This window comes from Tursiops truncatus, chromosome 4, assembly GCF_011762595.2.
Source record: "Tursiops truncatus isolate mTurTru1 chromosome 4, mTurTru1.mat.Y, whole genome shotgun sequence".
In the NCBI taxonomy this organism is placed as follows: Eukaryota; Metazoa; Chordata; class Mammalia; order Artiodactyla; family Delphinidae; genus Tursiops; species Tursiops truncatus.
In genome coordinates, this window is record NC_047037.1 from 135,782,971 (window position 1) to 135,799,535 (window position 16,565).

General features: G+C 46.9%; 1 protein-coding gene and 1 long non-coding RNA gene across 5 annotated transcripts in view; one reads left to right on the plus strand and one right to left on the minus strand.

Moving 5' to 3' along the window:
* HLCS (holocarboxylase synthetase) overlaps positions 1-2,122 on the minus strand; it is a 195,055-nt gene extending 192,933 nt beyond the window's left edge. For 2 of the 4 annotated variants that reach the window (XM_033856053.2, XM_073804490.1), the window contains exon 1: positions 1,822-2,115. In XM_033856053.2, coding sequence (XP_033711944.1) covers positions 1,822-2,016 — 195 coding nt within the window. In that variant the 5' untranslated portion in view covers positions 2,017-2,115. Of the gene's footprint in view, positions 1-1,821 lie in introns of all 4 variants that reach the window. The other 2 variants (XM_033856052.2, XM_033856054.2) reach the window with 2 other exon arrangements.
* Positions 2,123-2,246: 124 nt separating this feature from the next.
* On the plus strand, positions 2,247-13,137 carry LOC141278617 (uncharacterized). Its single transcript, XR_012331610.1, has 2 exons — positions 2,247-2,555; positions 3,642-13,137. It is a non-coding gene; the product is annotated as an uncharacterized lncRNA (long non-coding RNA).
* The last annotated feature ends 3,428 nt before the right edge of the window (positions 13,138-16,565 follow it).

The following is a 16,565-nucleotide window of genomic DNA, read 5'->3' on the forward strand; positions in this document are numbered from 1 at the left end:
GGGGCTACTCTTCCTTGAGCTGTGTGGGCTTCTCATCAGGGTGGCCTCTCCTGTTGTAGAGCATGGGCTCTAGGCGTGGGGACTTTGGTAGTTGTGGCTTGCGGGCTCTAAAGCACAGGCTCAGTAGTTGTGGCGCATGGGCTTAGTTGCTCCGTGGCATGTGGGATCTTCCCCGATCAGGGATCGAACCCGTGTTCCCTGCATTGGCAGGCAGATTCTTAACCACTGCCCCACCAGGAAACTCCCTAGAGGTTATTTTTTAAGTAAATGAATCCAGTTTGGAAACCACTACTATAAAAAAATCCACCCCTCAATTATTCCTCATTTTATCTTTCTCAGTCAGGGTTCCTTACAAGAATTAAGCCCTCCTTCCCTCAGGAGTCCATTGTATGTAATGAATGAACACCTAGGCGATATTACATATGCACTCTCTTAGAACTTATCATATTCTGTGTTATATAGTATACCAACAAGGATGGGCATTTTTTTAAAATAAATAAATAAATTTATTTATTTATTTTTGGCTGCGTTGGGTCTTTGTTGCTGCCCGCGGGCTTTTGCAGACTTTTTCTAGTTGCGCCGAGCGGGGGCTACACTTCGTCGCAGTGCGCGGGCTTCTCATTGCGGTGGCTTCTCTTGTTGCGGAGCACGGGCTCTAGGCGCGCAGGCTTCAGTAGTTGTGGCGCGCGGGCTTAGTTGCTCCTCAGCATGCGGGGTCCTCCCGGACTGGGGCTCGCACCTGTGTCCCCTGCATTGCCAGGCAGATTCTTAACCACTGCGTCACCAGGGAAGTCCCAGATGGGTATTTTTGATCTGTAGCATCAAAGTATAATCCCATGTCTAAGCATAACCTCAACAAAATATTCAAACCTGAGATAAGATTTTAATTCCCACATGGTGTATGGTTTCACACACAAAGAAAATCTCATTTTAATGCTATGAGTGATCGAACTTTCCAGAAGGAAGAGGAAAGGACAAGAAACCCATCAAAAGCAAAACACTTTTAAATGTTAATGACAAAGTGGGTGAAGTCAATGGAAATTTGCACAGAACTGCACTGTGAAGCCCATTTCTGATAGCTGAGTGGAAAGAACTATTGTTCCCATCCACAGAAAGAGAGCTGAGGTTTTGCAGTGATCAAACGACAGCCCCAGGTCACACTGTGGGTGACAGAGCCGGTTGAACTTACAGCCTTACAGCCACCAGGCTAAGTATTGGGCCAAAAGACAAGATTGTGTGCAAACCGAAACTAAAAAGATTCAGAGATAATCAGTAGGTGCCCGACTGGTAAATGACGCAGCTGACAGGAGCGGGGGACAGGGCAGTTTTTGTCACCTCGGGAACACCTGACAGAAAGCTGAGGATTTGCTGTCTTTCTCTGAAATCAGGTTCAACCAAACTCCAGCCCACAGGGTAGGCGGGAGAGGATGTCAGGAAAGAGGCTCTAGGTGGGCACTGCTCAGGTCCTAATCGACTCCGCACAGGCACACAGGCACAAGCCTACTTTGCACCGCCAAGAGCCAGGCGACCATACGCTCGCGCCGGCACCCCGTGGAGAGGAGGCCAGATCGCCTGTCACAGTTTCGGTCTCATCCAGGCTTCCATGGGCATCGCGTGCAGTGTAGCCCCGGAGCCTGCCGCTCCCCAGACCCCACGCTCGCGACCTCCCGGCGGCGCAGAGGGTGCCCCCGGGCTGCACAGCCCATGGCGGAGCGCGGGGTCCCGGGGGCGCTTCCGGCACCGGGCAGACCCCGAGGCCGCGCCCCCGCCCCGCCCGGCCCCGCCTTCCGCGCCCCCCGGCGCCCGCGCTCGCCCGCCCACCTGGCTCTCGCCGACGCAGAAGACGCGGCCGCCGCGGCTCAGGCACACGCGGGCGCCCCGGGGCTGCGCAGTCGCGCGGCAGAAGGTGAAGGAGCAGCGCGAGGCCCGCAGCTGCTGCACCGTGGTGCGCACTAGCGCGGCGGGCCCGTGCCCCCAGCGCGCCCACAGGTACAGGTAGCACAGCGTGATGAGCATGGCCGGCCGGCCGGCGGCGGAGCGCGAGCCCGGGACGCTCGCACCACCGGCCGGCCCGCCAGAGCGCTCGGCCCCGCCCTCCCGCCGGCCGGAAGAGGCTGCGCCGCCGGGGAGAGGCCGCGCCGGCTGGAGAAGGCCGCGGGGTGGCGGGGGAGGGGGACGTTTGTATGGAGGGAGATGGGAGGCCTGGACTGGAGGGAGGGGTGTGGGGAAGGGAGGTGATGGAGGGAGAAGAGAGGCCGTGCCCGGGGAGGTGAGTGGGAGGGGATCAGGGGAGGCCACTCAGGGTGGAGGGTGGAGGTAACGGGATGGAGGGAGAAGGCGGGCGGTGAGGTAGGTTGGGGACCTGGCGGGTAAGCCCGGTAGCCCGCTTAAGCCAGAGTCTGGCCTCCTTTGCTTGAGGGGTGGGAGGCGGAATGAGGAAGGGGCTGTGTATGTGTTTATAACGTCAGCAGCCGACATTAACCAGCCAGCACCGTACCAGGAGCCAAAGTGTGCTGATACACACAACTGCTGCCCAGTCCAAGTGGGAAGATGAGGTGAGGCTGTTTTTATTAGGTTATACTAGGCCTTCATGCAAAAAGGACTTTAAGATAAATGACATAAATTCATACAGTGCAATAATAAGTGTATTTCTGGACTCTTAAAGTAAGGACAGGAAACAAGTTGAAGACAGAGGAGCACTGAAAAGGCGGCCTGGTGCTCTTGAATACGCGGGTCACCAGTTTCACTGTGATATCCTAAGATCAGTAGAGAAAGTGAAACAGGATTCAGTGTTCTTGTCCCCTGAGAGAGGCATCATGATTCCTCATGCTGACAGAGGTTTCTCCCCGGAACCTCATTTTTTTTTAAAGGCAGTAGGGAAAGAACAGGGTCCTCAACAGCTCTGACGCAGAGCAGAGGTTTTCCCTAGGTTGCTTCCTGTTCTGGCATTCGATGTAAGTGGATGGCAGATTGCAGTAAAAGGAGTCAGGGAGGCCACTCCCAAGTCTTTCTTAATCCCAGGGCTGATTTTTAAGTACCCTGACCATTTATTCATCTGCTTTAAAACAGCAGTATAGGAAGCCCACTTTCAGACCCTCAGGCTTCCTCTCAGATGACATAGAAAATTCTTCTCGTTGCATGTAGCAACAATACATTTAAAAAGAGAGAGAAACCAAAAGGAAATAACTGGACTCAAAAACAAGATAAGCATCAAGTGGACCAAAAATTGTAAAAAGACAGGGAGCGATGAGCAGGGCTGAAGCCACATCCTACATGTGCCTACAGGGCAGCGGCAGCTGGGAAGTAGATGCTGGCACAGTAACAAGACCTAAAATTGTGTCACTGGAGGAACAAATGAGCAAAAGTCTCATCCGAGGAGGGACTCCTCCCATCCACGATTACACAGGGCTAAGCAGTCAGGAATTTAGAAAATGAAAAGGCTTAACAGAGTGATTAACCCTAATGTTCTACTAGAAGAGCACTTCACATAGCCTCTTGGAGTTTGCTAAATTATGGCTCTAAGGACCAGCCTCTCCCCCCGCCCAGCTAGGAACGGAGAGGTCATCTCTTCTACCTGAAGGAGACAAGCATCCCTAGTTTTTCCAACTCCTTAAGAGCTTTGCACCCTCTGCTTCCCACAGGCACCATAACTCCATCTGGCCAGATGGGAACTTTCCAGGTTTGCCCTTAGATGCTTCAGGATGTCATGGTCTCAGAAAACATCACGCGAAAACGTGAGGATCAACCAGTTCTCGGTTACAAAGGATGGGGACCATAGTGGGTCAGTATGAACTGAGAAGGGGGTAAGGTCCCTTCCGGACCCTTGGATTGAGGAACACTGATACCATTTACGCCCAGGAAGGAATACAGTAAGGCTGGTAGAAGGAATACAGTAAGAGAAGTCACACAGTAGGCCCTGTTTATGATCCCACATAAAATGATGTGAAAAGGCTCAGGGATGGAGCTTAGGTTCATCATCCCCAGATAGCAAAGGGGAAAGATGTAAAAATAAGACATCAGGGGATCTTACGGTGTATGTCCCTGATTCACATCCTGTAGTCCCTCACTACTCAAAATTTGGTCCTTGAATGTATTGGGATCACCTGGGGACTTGCTAGAAATGCAGGATCCCATGCCCCACCCCAGAACCACCAAATCCGTATCTGCACTTTAACAAAATCCCCAGGTGATTCACAGTTCAAGAAGCAGTGCTAAAGTCACCTCTGTCGTTCCCTGCATCTGGGTTGCTCTAGACTCGTAACAAGCCTCTTCCAAATTGCTGCAGAGAAAAGACCAGAGTAGGAATTTAAAAGCAAGACTGTGATTCACAGGAACGTCACTACAGGAAGGAAGGCACTGCTTGACAGCCAAGTGACTGAAGACCACCTCAGTAGTAATCCATCAGAGTGATTAGCTTTCTCTAAGAACAGCCTTCCCTGGGACTTAACTGGTGGTCCAGTGGTTAGGACTCCACATTTCTACTGCAGGGGGCACGGGTTCGATCCCAGGTCGGGGAACTAGATCAGGCATGTTATGCAGCACCACCAAAAAAAAAAAAAAAAAGAACAACTACTTTCCCATGGGTCTCTAGTCTCCAGCCCTTAGGAGACATGCCCTGGAAATGGTTTGGGGACAGGGCAGAGTGTAAGCCAAAAGAATATTACTCCTCTAGGGAAAGCTGTCCTGCCCCCATTAAATAGATGACTGCTCCTCCCCAGGGGAAGCCTGTTATACTGACATCAGCTCTGTCTGAACTTGGAAAGCATTCAGAATGCTAATAAGTCAAATGACCAGAGCTGGGAAGGATAGTTTGTTTTTGAAATAACCCGAGTCTAGTAGGAAACTGGAGTAGACACTGAAATTTAAATAGCCGAACTGTAGGGACTTCCCTGGTGGTCCAGTGGGTAAGACTCCTTGATCCCAATGCAGGGGGGCCCAGGTTTGATCCCAGCTCACAGAACTAGATCTGGCATACGTGCCGCAACTATGAGCCCGCATGCCGCAACTAAAGGTCCCGAGTGCCACAACTAAGACCCGGTGCAGCCAAAATAAATAAGTAGCTGAACTGTAAACAGTTCACTTTTAGCAGTTAAAGTACATAGTCTCTATTTTGTAGGTAAAAGAAAACTGTTCCCTCCACAACACTGTTGGACTGCTAAAAACAAATGATATTCAGAGATCCCCAGAGTCTCAAGAATGGCCATCTATTTGAAAAGTTGGCCTCCAAAAAAATAAATAGATATTTAATGTTTTTTTCCCCCGCCATGCCCCGGGACTTGCGGGATATTAGTTCCCCAACGAGGGATTGAACCTGAGCCCTCAGCAGTGAAAAAACAGAGTCTTAACCACTGGACCACCAGGGAATTCCCCAGATATTTAATTTAAATCATGAGGTTTCGTTGGTAAAAAGTATAAAATGTGAAGAGCTTTTCTTTGAATATTTGACTGTCTGGAAAATGTCAGTATGATTATCTGCATACACATATGCAGTTAAAAATCAAGTGAATTAAACTTTTTAAACCAATAGTCCTTTTCATTATGGGTTTACACTCAAAAAGGAAAATGCAGTTTGGGACTGATAGAAATAAGCTACTAGCCAAAGAATAGATCAGAGGCTTGGGCCAGGATCAGGGCCTCAAAGGGAAACAATTGTTATTTAAATCTTGCTGATTAGCAAATGCCCAGGCCCTATAAAGGTAGGGATCAAACCAACCACCACCACCACTACCCTTGGTCAATTTTGTACCAAATAATCCAGCATGCCACAACTACTGATGCCCACACACCTAGAGCCCAAGCTCTGCAACAAGAGAAGCCACCGCAATGAGAAGCCCGCGCACCACAACTAGAGAAAGCCTGCGCACAGCAGCGAAGACCCAATGCAGCCAACAATAAATAAGTAAATAAGTTTATTTTTTAAAAAAACCATTTAGCAGATAAACATGAAAAGGTGCTCAATCTCAAAGGCATCTGCAAATTAAAACCTTAACGGGAATTGGTATATGCCCAACAGACTGGCAGAGATTCGCTTCTTAATCCCTAAAACCGTGGCTTCTCCCCTCATTGCTCAAAGATCTAACCATTCTCAGTTTTCATCCCTCCCATTTTTCCGCACCATTTGCCTCCCTGGCTGATGGTGTCTCTGTCTCTACCAGTCAGGGAAATAGAAACCACTGATGGAGGACTTAATACCGAGAGCTGGCTACAGACACTCCGAAGGTGCTGACACACCAAACACGGACAGGGAGGCGACGGAGAGAACAGAAACGGCAGAAAACTGCTACCCGCCTGCAGGAAGGTGGGGTGACCTCAGCCCAGGAGGCAGGGCTCCTGCCTGCAGGAAGGTGGGGTGACCTCAGCCCAGGAGGCAGGGCTGCCTGGGGGAAGCCAGATGGAGCCACAGGGAAAAAGCAGCTGCTGCCGGAGCTGGAAAGAAGGGCAAGTTCCACCGGCTTCTCCATTCCTCTGGCTTCTGCTGTCCCGTGGCTGAACCTCTCTGGAAGCCACACAGCAAGGAGCATCAAAGAACCTCCTTCCTTGGGAATCACTGGAGAGAGGGGACTCCTTGCAGAAGGTGGGAGGGGATCTGAGAGAAAACAGGCAAGTAGCCAGCCCCCAGCCTTTCTGAAACCCTTTCCTGGAGCTCTTTCAAAACTCACTGGGTGGGGAGGGGGGAGTGGGGAGGGACCACTCATTTTCTGTTTGTAACTATGTTATGTATGGGCTGATTTGCAGGGACCCCCATACCCCGACGACAAAAATGCTTACATTGAGGTCATGAACCTTAGTACCTCAGAATGTGACTCTTTTTGGAGATAGGGCCTTTAAAGTGATGATTCAAGTAAGACGAGGTCATGTGGGTGGGCCCTGGTCCAGCATGACTAGAATCCTTTAAGAGATTAGGACACAGAGGGAAGACCATGTGAAGGTACAGTGAGAAAAAGGCCATCCACAGGCCAAGGAGGGAGTCCTCAGAAGAAACCAACTCTGTGAACACCTTGACCTTGGACTTCTGGCCTCCAGACTGTGAGGAAATCAATTTCTGTTGTTTAAGCCAGTCTGTGGTACTTTGTTACAGCAGCCAGAGCTGACTCACACATCCTAGTTCTCAGTAACTCTTCTCTCTCTCTTACCCTTCTTTGAACCATCGGGCACAGGTGAGTCTTTGCCCCCAACTTCTGGCCTTACCTATGTTCTCTTCCTGGGTGGTCCCATTTGCCCTCTTGGTTTCAGTGGCCACCACTCTGGCCACAATGCTCAGATCCTCTGGCCTCTCCCAGGCTCCAGTGCCACAATTATTGCTTCTGCATATCTCTATTTGGATGGTCTCTTGGTATCTCAGGAGCAACAGGAATAAAACCAAATGTATTTTTCTCCCACAAATTCCCTCTTCATCTTGATTTCTCTACCTCTGTTAATGACATCACATTCTCCTTTTCACCTGGACCTAGAACTTAGTCATCTTGGAGTCCCTACTTCTCTCCATTCCTGCATCCTGTTTATTTCTGTTTCAGTTGATGGTACCACCACACACTGTCTCAGGAGTCTCCAGTCCAGGCCCCCATTCTGCTCCATGGGAACAAGAACATGATAGCCTCCTCGCTAATTCCCTGCAGGCCTCTTGTTTCCCACTGCCCTGCTTACACCAGCACTCCTCCATTTGACTTTCTCAAGTGCAGCCCCAGTCCCATCACTCCCCTTCTCAAACACTTCAGTGCCCGCCCCTCACCACCAGCAAGTGCAGGGGCTCCTGCCTGGTACTCAGGACCCCCCTTAGTGCCATCCATTCCCTTATTTCACATCTGCGCACCCAGCACTGCTTGCCACTGTGCATGTCCCTCCATTTAACCCTCTCTGTATGGGCGCTGCTGTCCCCGTCTTGCAGAGGAGGAAATTGAATTTTAGAGCAATTAAGTGACTTGCTTAAGGTCTCACAACTACTGGATATTCGGGAAGCTGGGGGCTGAATTTATGACTTTCTGGCTGCAAAGTCTTACTTGATAAACTGGGCAGACTGGGAGCAAAGAATGCCATATGCATAATGATCAATAAACGGAAATGAGACTCAAGATCCAGGAGGGAACGGGTGGCAGAAGGTTCAGGGTGTGCCACTGGGAGCCCTGAAGACCGCCATTGGTACCCAGATCATATAGGCTGGAACTGTCCAGAGTTTAGACACACCCACAAAGCTGCTGTGGGATTTCATCAGGAGCACCAGGGCAAACAGCTGGCTCTGGAAACACACAAAGCATATGCCAGTAGACACGGGGGGCTTCTGATACTGTTTCTGCACGACAGCTGAATGTCACTAATTCATTACTGTTTTAAGTATAGGAAAATCCAGAGTTAAAAACTCGAGTCTACATGCAATGTGGTAAGTAAGTAAATAAATAAAGGCAATGTGGTATCCTGAATTGGATCCTGGAACAGCAAAAGGACTGTAGTGGAAAAACTGGTGAAATCTGAAGTCTGTAGTTTAGTTAATAGTATTGTACTAATAATGTTAATATTATGAGGTTTCTGTTTTGTTTTTTGGTGGCTTTTTTTAATTGAACTATAGTTGATGTACAGTGTGGTGGCAGTCTCTGCTGTACAGCACAGTGACTCAGTTACACACATATATACATTCTTTTTTATATTCTTTTCCATAATGGTTTATCCCAGGAGATTGAGCACGGTTCCCTGTAGGAACAGTAGCACCTTGTTTATCCTGTGTGTTTTGATAAATCCATGGTTGTATAAGATATCAACACTGGAGGAAGCTAGGTAAAAGAACTCTGTACTATTTTTGCAACCTGTTTGTAAGTCCAAAAGTATTTCAAAATAAGTTGTGAAAATTAAACGGTGACCTTCCACAGAATTTCAATGGCATGTTTTCCCTTGTCCCTAACTGGTTATGTCGTCTTTTTTTTTTTTTTTTTTTTAATATTTATTTGGCTGCCCTGGGCCTTAGCTGAAGCATGTGGGATTTAGTTCCCTGACCTGGGATCCAACCAGGGTTCCCTGCATTGGGAGTGTGGAGTCTTAACCACTGGACCACCAGGGAAGTCCCTAGCCATGTGGTCTTAATTAAGCACATCATTTCATCTCTCCGGACCCCAGTTTTTCAACTATTTTAAAAAGTAGGAGGGACACAAACCAGATCATCTCTAACTTCCCCTTCAGGCTCTGAAATTCTCAGATCCTAATACATTTACACCATGATTCAGTTTGCAAGGATTTGATCTGCAGTGACCTCATTCGCCTCCATATGCCCAGTATTCAGCACTGCGGTATAGCACAGTAGGTGCTGCATAAAAGTTTCTTGCAGCTACACTGGCTCATACCTCTAGTACCTGTAACGTGAAGTAGAACTGTTAACTCTTTTACCCAGTTGGCCACTACAGAGCGAAGTACTCACAAAATTTTCTCCGCAGAAAGCAAATTTATCTTCATCCAGCAGAGGGGAGTGGTCCTTTACATCCTAGGCACGTAAAGGTTTTCCTCATTGGGGAGGGGAGTCACCATCTGTGAGCAATTACCTGCCCATCAGATAGGACCTGCAGTTAGGGTGATTAGTACCTTAAGTTTCCAGAAGACCAGAAAACGCCACACACACATTCACAAGCAAATGAAGTCTAAACCACCTCAGCAGATGGGAGAATGAACAGCAAACAGTTGAAACCCCATCCTTAGAGGAGAGTTTGTCTTCCTAGCAACCTGTCCCATTTTCTGAACAAAGATCTCTCTTGTAAAGGGCCAGTTGGGGGATTACCTGACGGTCCAGTGGTTAGGACTCCACGCTTTCACTGTGCAGGTTCAGTCCCTGGTGGGGGGAACTAAAATCCCATAAGCCTTGAGGCGCGGCCAAAAAAATTTTTTTAATAAATAAAATAAAGGGCCAGTTACTAAGGTCAAAGGAATGAATGGGGAAGATGACTAACACGTTTACAATTAAAATGAGAATCATCATTAGCAGCGCATCCCCGCAGCAGCCTAGGGCTGAGCCTGTGTGAGCATCCCAGACAGGGCATATCTGAGCCCTGAGAAGGGGGCAAGGAAGAACAAAGGGACAAGCAGAGGGACATCAAGGGAGAACTAGGAAAGTAAAGGAACTGAAGGATGAAAAACTAAAAGGGTCCTAAACCAGAGGGCCCTGTGAGTGTGCGTGTCACCCAGCAAAGCACAGGTGAAAAAGACTGATTCAAAAAGCAGACTCAGCCTGAAATGGTGGATACTGCAGTAACACCAAGGACAGATACGTCCTCTCCTTGTGGCTGAAAGCTCCACAGAAAGGGACCGATGAGTCACATAATAATTTTCTCTTTGCTCTCAGCCAGCCTGAACATTTTCCCCTAGGAGCTGAAACTTCGGTGACTAGAGAAAACCAAACAGTGGGAAAAAAAGTCATACCTATTATAAACCTTCGCCTACTGGAAATTTCATGGGTCTGGAAAGGGAAGTTCCATGGAAAGAATCAATGGGAAAGTGGGAGCGTTCATACAACCCCTTACATTCCCAGCCTGGGCTTTGCTTCCTTGTTTTCACTGAATTTATGATTCCATAGAAGCACCACTATCCAGTCTCCATAGAGGCGAAGCTGCACTGCCCCTTGTTGATGTCCCTTGCTTTGCAGTCAACCTTTGATTTTTAAAAGGCCTTTATGCAGACCCTGCTTCTTAGCCCCCAAAGCTAAAAGTTTATAATAAAATAACAGTAAATCTGGTGGAATAAAAAGAGAAATTCAGACTGTAGAAAAGGAAGAAGCATCTCAGTAACCACAGGGCTGCTATGTTCTGTGTTTATAAAATGCTTGTAAAGCCCTGAACAGAGAAAAAGCCGTTTCCTGGAGAAGCCAAGAGCAGATGATGCAGCCGCACTGGGACAGCTTTAAGCAGCCCGCTGTGAACAAGATTCCAGCTCCGGAAAGCTGAGTGCATCCAGCCCCCATCAGGCATCTTGAAAATGAAAAGAGCAAAAGCAGAAGAGCAAGCCGTGATTAAACTACTCCTTTCTATAAATAACTCCCGCTAAGGGCATAAACAGCATGATCAAGGCAGGAAACCCGAGCCCTTTCTCGGGGAACCCACCCACCAGCGTACCCCTCGGCCCCCGGCGCCCCAGCCCTTTACCTGGCAGGAGGGAGCCCAGGGAGCACGTGCCTGTGGGCCGAGCCCGGGACCCCGCGGCTGCTCTCCAGGCCTCCGGGCCCCAGCACCTGCGCCCCGCGGTGCAGCGCGGCCGACGGAGTGGGAGGCCGCCGCCGAAATGTACCCGAGGAGGGCCGAGGCTTCAACACCAAGGACAGAGCAGGTGGCAGCGGGGACGTGGGAAGCAGACGGTGGGAAAGGCCGGGTCGGGATACCCCCCTCGGTGGGGCCCCGCTGCCGCGGCACAACCCCAAATGCTGACCGCTCCCCAGCCCGCTCCGGCCACCGCTGGCCACCCTGGCGTGGGCTTCTGTCTGCTCCAGAGCACCCTTCCCGCTGCTCTCCTCTACTGGGCGGCCTGGAACACTGCGCCTCGCCTTCCCCAACATCCTCCTACCTGAACAACTGAAACATTAGGTCTTGCCTTAAATGTCAAAATGTCACCTCCTGGGGGTGGCGGAAGGCCCCCTTCCACACTGCCCTGTAACCACGCTCACCCACCTTGCACTGCTGATGCAAAGGGTCTGCCTCGCCCTGGAGACTGGAAACCCTGGGGGGCAGGGACCGGATCTGGCTGGATTCCCAGCTCTTAGTGAAGGTGGCTGAAGGTTTTGCTTAATGAGTGAGAGAGAAAAGTAGCCAAATTGGACTACTCTCGATAGGATGTTTTCTGAAGAAGGGGCAGAGGATGGGGCTTAAATTGTTGACTCAGAGGATTTCTCTTCCCGGTGTTACTCCTTCCTTCACTACAAGAGTGACTGAGAGCTGGATTTAACTCTGCCTTTTCCTTTACTAAGTAAAAGCAACACCGGATTTCCACTGCTGCCCTAGGGATGAGGGACTCTGCCATTTGAACCCTGAATCCTTCACTTCCAACACAGCAATTTCAAGCAAGGACTTAAGGTTTCCTCTGCTGGGGAATAGGGAATTCATGATTCTGTGGTGGAGTGCAGACTGACGCATGGTATCAATTAGAATACTCCCCCAAAAGGGAAAAGAATCGTCTCTGACCTCCAGGAAGTGCTTATGGATGGTCCACGGAATAACTCCAGCTCAGAGAAAAACCTCAATCTAAAAATCTCCATCACTGTTGATAAATAAGAGGGCTGAAATTCAGGGGTAATCAGAATCAACATCTTCAAATGACATGATTTTTGACAGCTACGAAATAGTCCACGTTTGGGTGTCCATGATTTGTGTAGCCATTCTTACGTTGTTGGGACTGTTTTAGAACAGTCCTGTACAAAACTTGAAAGCCACCTCTCTGGTAATTGTTTAGGATATATTCCTGTGATCCTATAAGTAACTTTATTGGGTCAGAGGATATGAACCTTTCTAAGACTATTGAAATACAAAGCCAAACTTCTTACCTCAAATGCTGTATAATTTTATCTTCTAATAAAAGACTGAGGGCTTATTTTAGCGCACGCTTTGTCAATATCAAGTGCTCTAACAGAAGTTTTTTTAAATCTTTGCTATTTTGATTAATGAAAAATTGTATCTCTTTAAAAGATTAGTTTTTCTTTCCTTTTGAATTACTAGAAAAACCTTTTTTTTTTTTTTTTTGCAGTACGCGAGGCTCTCACTGCTGTGGCCTCTCCCGTTGCGGAGCACAGGCTCCGGACGCGCAGGCTCAGCGGCCATGGCTCACGGGCCCAGCCGCTCCGCGGCATGTGGGATCCTCCCGGACCGGGGCACGAACGCGTGTCCCCTGCATCGGCAGGCGGACTCTCAACCGCTGCGCCACCAGGGAAGCCCGAAAAACCCTTTTATGTTAGTTTTGTTTGAAGTATAGTTGACTTATAATATATTTGTTTCAGGTGTACAACATAGCAATTCAATATTTTTAATAGATTATACTCCACCTAAAGTTATTACAAAATGATGGCTATATTTCGCTGTGCTGTACAACACATCCTTCTTGCTTATTTATTTTATAGTTTGTATCTCCTACCCCTATCCTGCCCCCCGTTTCCTCTCCCCACTAGTAAACCACTAGTTTATTCTCTATGAGTCTGTTTATGTTTTGTTATATACACTTGTTTGTTTTATTAGAAAAACTTGTTTTTTCCATTGTTTTACTGGTCACTGGATTTCTTTTTTTTTTAACATCTTTATTGGAGTAATTATAATTGCTTTACAATGGTGTGTTAGTTTCTGCTGTATAACAAAGTGAATCAGTTATACATATACGTATATCCCCATATCTCTTCCCTCTTGCGTCTCCCTCCCTCCCACCCTCCCTATCCCACCCCTCCAGGTGATCACAAAGCACCAAGCTTATCTCCCTGTGCTACGCAGCTACTTCAAGCTATCTATTTTACATTTGGCAGTGTATATATAAGTCCATACCACTCTCTCACTTCATCCCAACTTACCCTTCCCCCTCCCGGTGTCCTCAAGTCCATTCTCTACATCTGCGTCTGTATTCCTGTCCTGCCCCTAGGTTCTTCATAACCATTGTTTTTTGTTTCTTTGTTTGTTTTTTGCGGTACACGGGCCTCTCACTGTTGTGGCCTCTCCCGTTGCGGAGCACAGGCTCCGGACGCGCAGGCTCAGCAGCCATGGCTCACGGGCCCAGCCGCTCCGCATGTGGGATCTTCCCGGACCGGGGCACGAACCCGTGTCCCCTGCATCGGCAGGTGGACTCTCAACCACTGTGCCACCAGAGAAGCCCATAACCATTGTTTTTTAGGTTCCATATATATGTGTTAGCATACGGTATTTGTTTTTCTCTGGTCATTGGATTTCTGTATGAATTATGGGTTCATATCCATTGCCATTTTTTCTTTTGTTTTGTTATTGAAATATAGTTGACATACAATATTATGTTAGCTTCAGGTGTACTACATATGATTTGATATTTGCATACATTATGAAATGATCCCAGAATAAGTCTAGTAACCATCTATCCTCATAGAAAGTTATTGCAAAATTACTGACCATATTTCTTATGCTGTATATTACATCCCATTGGCTTACTTATTTCATAACCGGAGGTTTGTACCTCTTAATCCCCTTTACCTATTTTGCCCCACCCCCCCCATTTGTTCGCTGTATCCATGAGTCTTTTCTCATTTTGTTTTGTTTTTTAGATTCCACATATATGAGATCATTCGGTATTTGTCTTTCTTTGTCTGACTTACTTCACTTAGTGTAATACCCTCTAGCTCCATCCATGTTGTCCCAAATGGCAAGATTTCTCTTTTTAATGCCTGTAATATTCCATTGTGTGTATGTATATATATATATATATATATATATATATATATACCATATCTTCTTTATCCATTCATCTAATGATGGACACTTAGGTTGCTTCCATATATTGGCTGTTGTAAATAGTACTGCAATGAACATTGGCATGCATATATCTTTTCAAATTAGTGTATTTGTTTCCCTCAGGTAAATACTCCAGTGGAATCGCTGGATCATACAGTAGTTCTATTTTTAGTTTTTTGAGACACCTCCATGCTGTTTTCCATAGTAGCTGCAACAATTTTCATCCCCACCAACAGTGTAGAGTACGAGTTCCCTTTTCTCCACATCTCCACTAATGCTTACTTATTGTCTTTTTTATGATAGCCTTTCTGACAGGTATGAGGTGATATCTCACTGTGGTTTTGATTTATAATTCCCTGATGATTAGTGATGTAGAACATCTTTTCATATGTCTGTTGGCCATCTGCATGTCTTCTTTGGACAAAAGTCTATTCAAGTCCTCTGCCCATGTTTGAATCAGGTTGTTTGTTTTTGTTTTGGCTGAGGAGCAGGTGGGAACTTAGTTCCCTGACTGGGCCCCCTGCATTGGGAGCACAGAGTCTTAACCACTGGTCCGCCAGGGAAGTCCTTGGTTGTTCGTTTTTTCTATGTTGAGTTCTATGAGCTGTGTACCTATGTTGGATATTAACTCCTAATCAGACATATTGCTTGCAAATATCTTCCCCCATTCTGTAGGCTACTTTCTTGTTTTGTTGATAAGTTTCCTTCATTGTGCTAAAGTCCATTGCCATTTTTCAGTTTTGGTGTGTTTCTTGTTGATTTTATGGGTTCTTTATATATTAAGGACATTAACTCTAGGCTGGCAAATACTTGTGGCATTTTTTTTTTCTTTTTTAGCTGTGTTGGGTCTTTTTTTTTTGGCTGTGTTGGGTCTTTTTTTCTTGGCTGTGTGTGGGTTTTCTCTAGTTGCAGCGAGCAGGGGCTACTCTTCGTTGTGGTGCGCAGACTTCTCATTATGCTGGCTTCTCTTGTTGTGGAGCACAGGCTCTAGGCATGTGGGCTTCAGTAGTTGTGGCACATGGGCTCAGTAGTTGTGGCTCACGGGCTCTAGAGCGCAGGCTCAGTAGTTGTGGCACACGGGCTTAGTTGCTCCATAGCATGTGGGATCTTCCCAGACCAGGGCTTGAACCTGTGTCCTCTGCATTAGCAGGCAGATTCTTAACCACTGCACCACCAGGGAAGTCCCACTTGTGGCATATATTTAACCCAGTTTGTCATTTGCCTTTTAATTTTGTTTAAGATGATTTTTAATGTACCATTTTTACATTTTAATTAAACAAAACCAATTTTTTCATGACTTTTCCCATTGTTTTTATGTTTAGAGAGTCCTCCCCAATTTCCCAACCTATAAATATTCCCTAGTACTTATAATTTTTAAATGGTTACATTTCGGATTAGACCATCATCTTGAAGGCCTCTTCCAATTATAAAATTATAAGTTTCCTGATTTTATCTACATTGCTATTTTCAAATTCGACATACAAAAACAGTAGATACCAGTGATGTTTTAAATTTTAATCTGTTATTCAACACATTCAATAGAATTTCTGTAACATATGTAAGGTACAAAGTCTAGTAATAAGATGAACATTGTGTACCTACCCCTCAACGTAAGAACTAGAATGTTGCCAAATGTGCTTGATAGCTTATTGAACTTGCATTCATATAAAATCCTAAAAACTTTCTTTTTTCTAAAACTCACGAATCCTAATTCTATCTATACTTCTGCTGCTGATATTTGAAACCAGTGTCAACATGCTGATTCCTGTTAAAGTGTATCCTGTTGACTGCACCCCTTGGATCCAGCCAGCTGGGATCTGCCATCCTAACTATTAAGCTACCCTCCTAGATTTACATCACCCATGGAAGGCAGCATCTCACCTGGAGAAGCTTGGAAATCAAATCAAGTGATAAACTCTTTGATAAATACTCCATCCTGGATATCCCTCTTGAACACTTTACAGTGCATATTTAAAAAAGAAAAGAAAGGAAGGGAGAAAGGGAGAAAGGAAAAAAACGAGAATAATGCCAATAACTCTGTACTTCTTGTCTACCCCATCCCCCTGCCTCCCTTTCCTCAATTTTACATTTTTAATTCCCATGCTTTAAAAAATAAAAATACAGGGACTTCCCTGGGGGTCCAGTGGTTAAGAC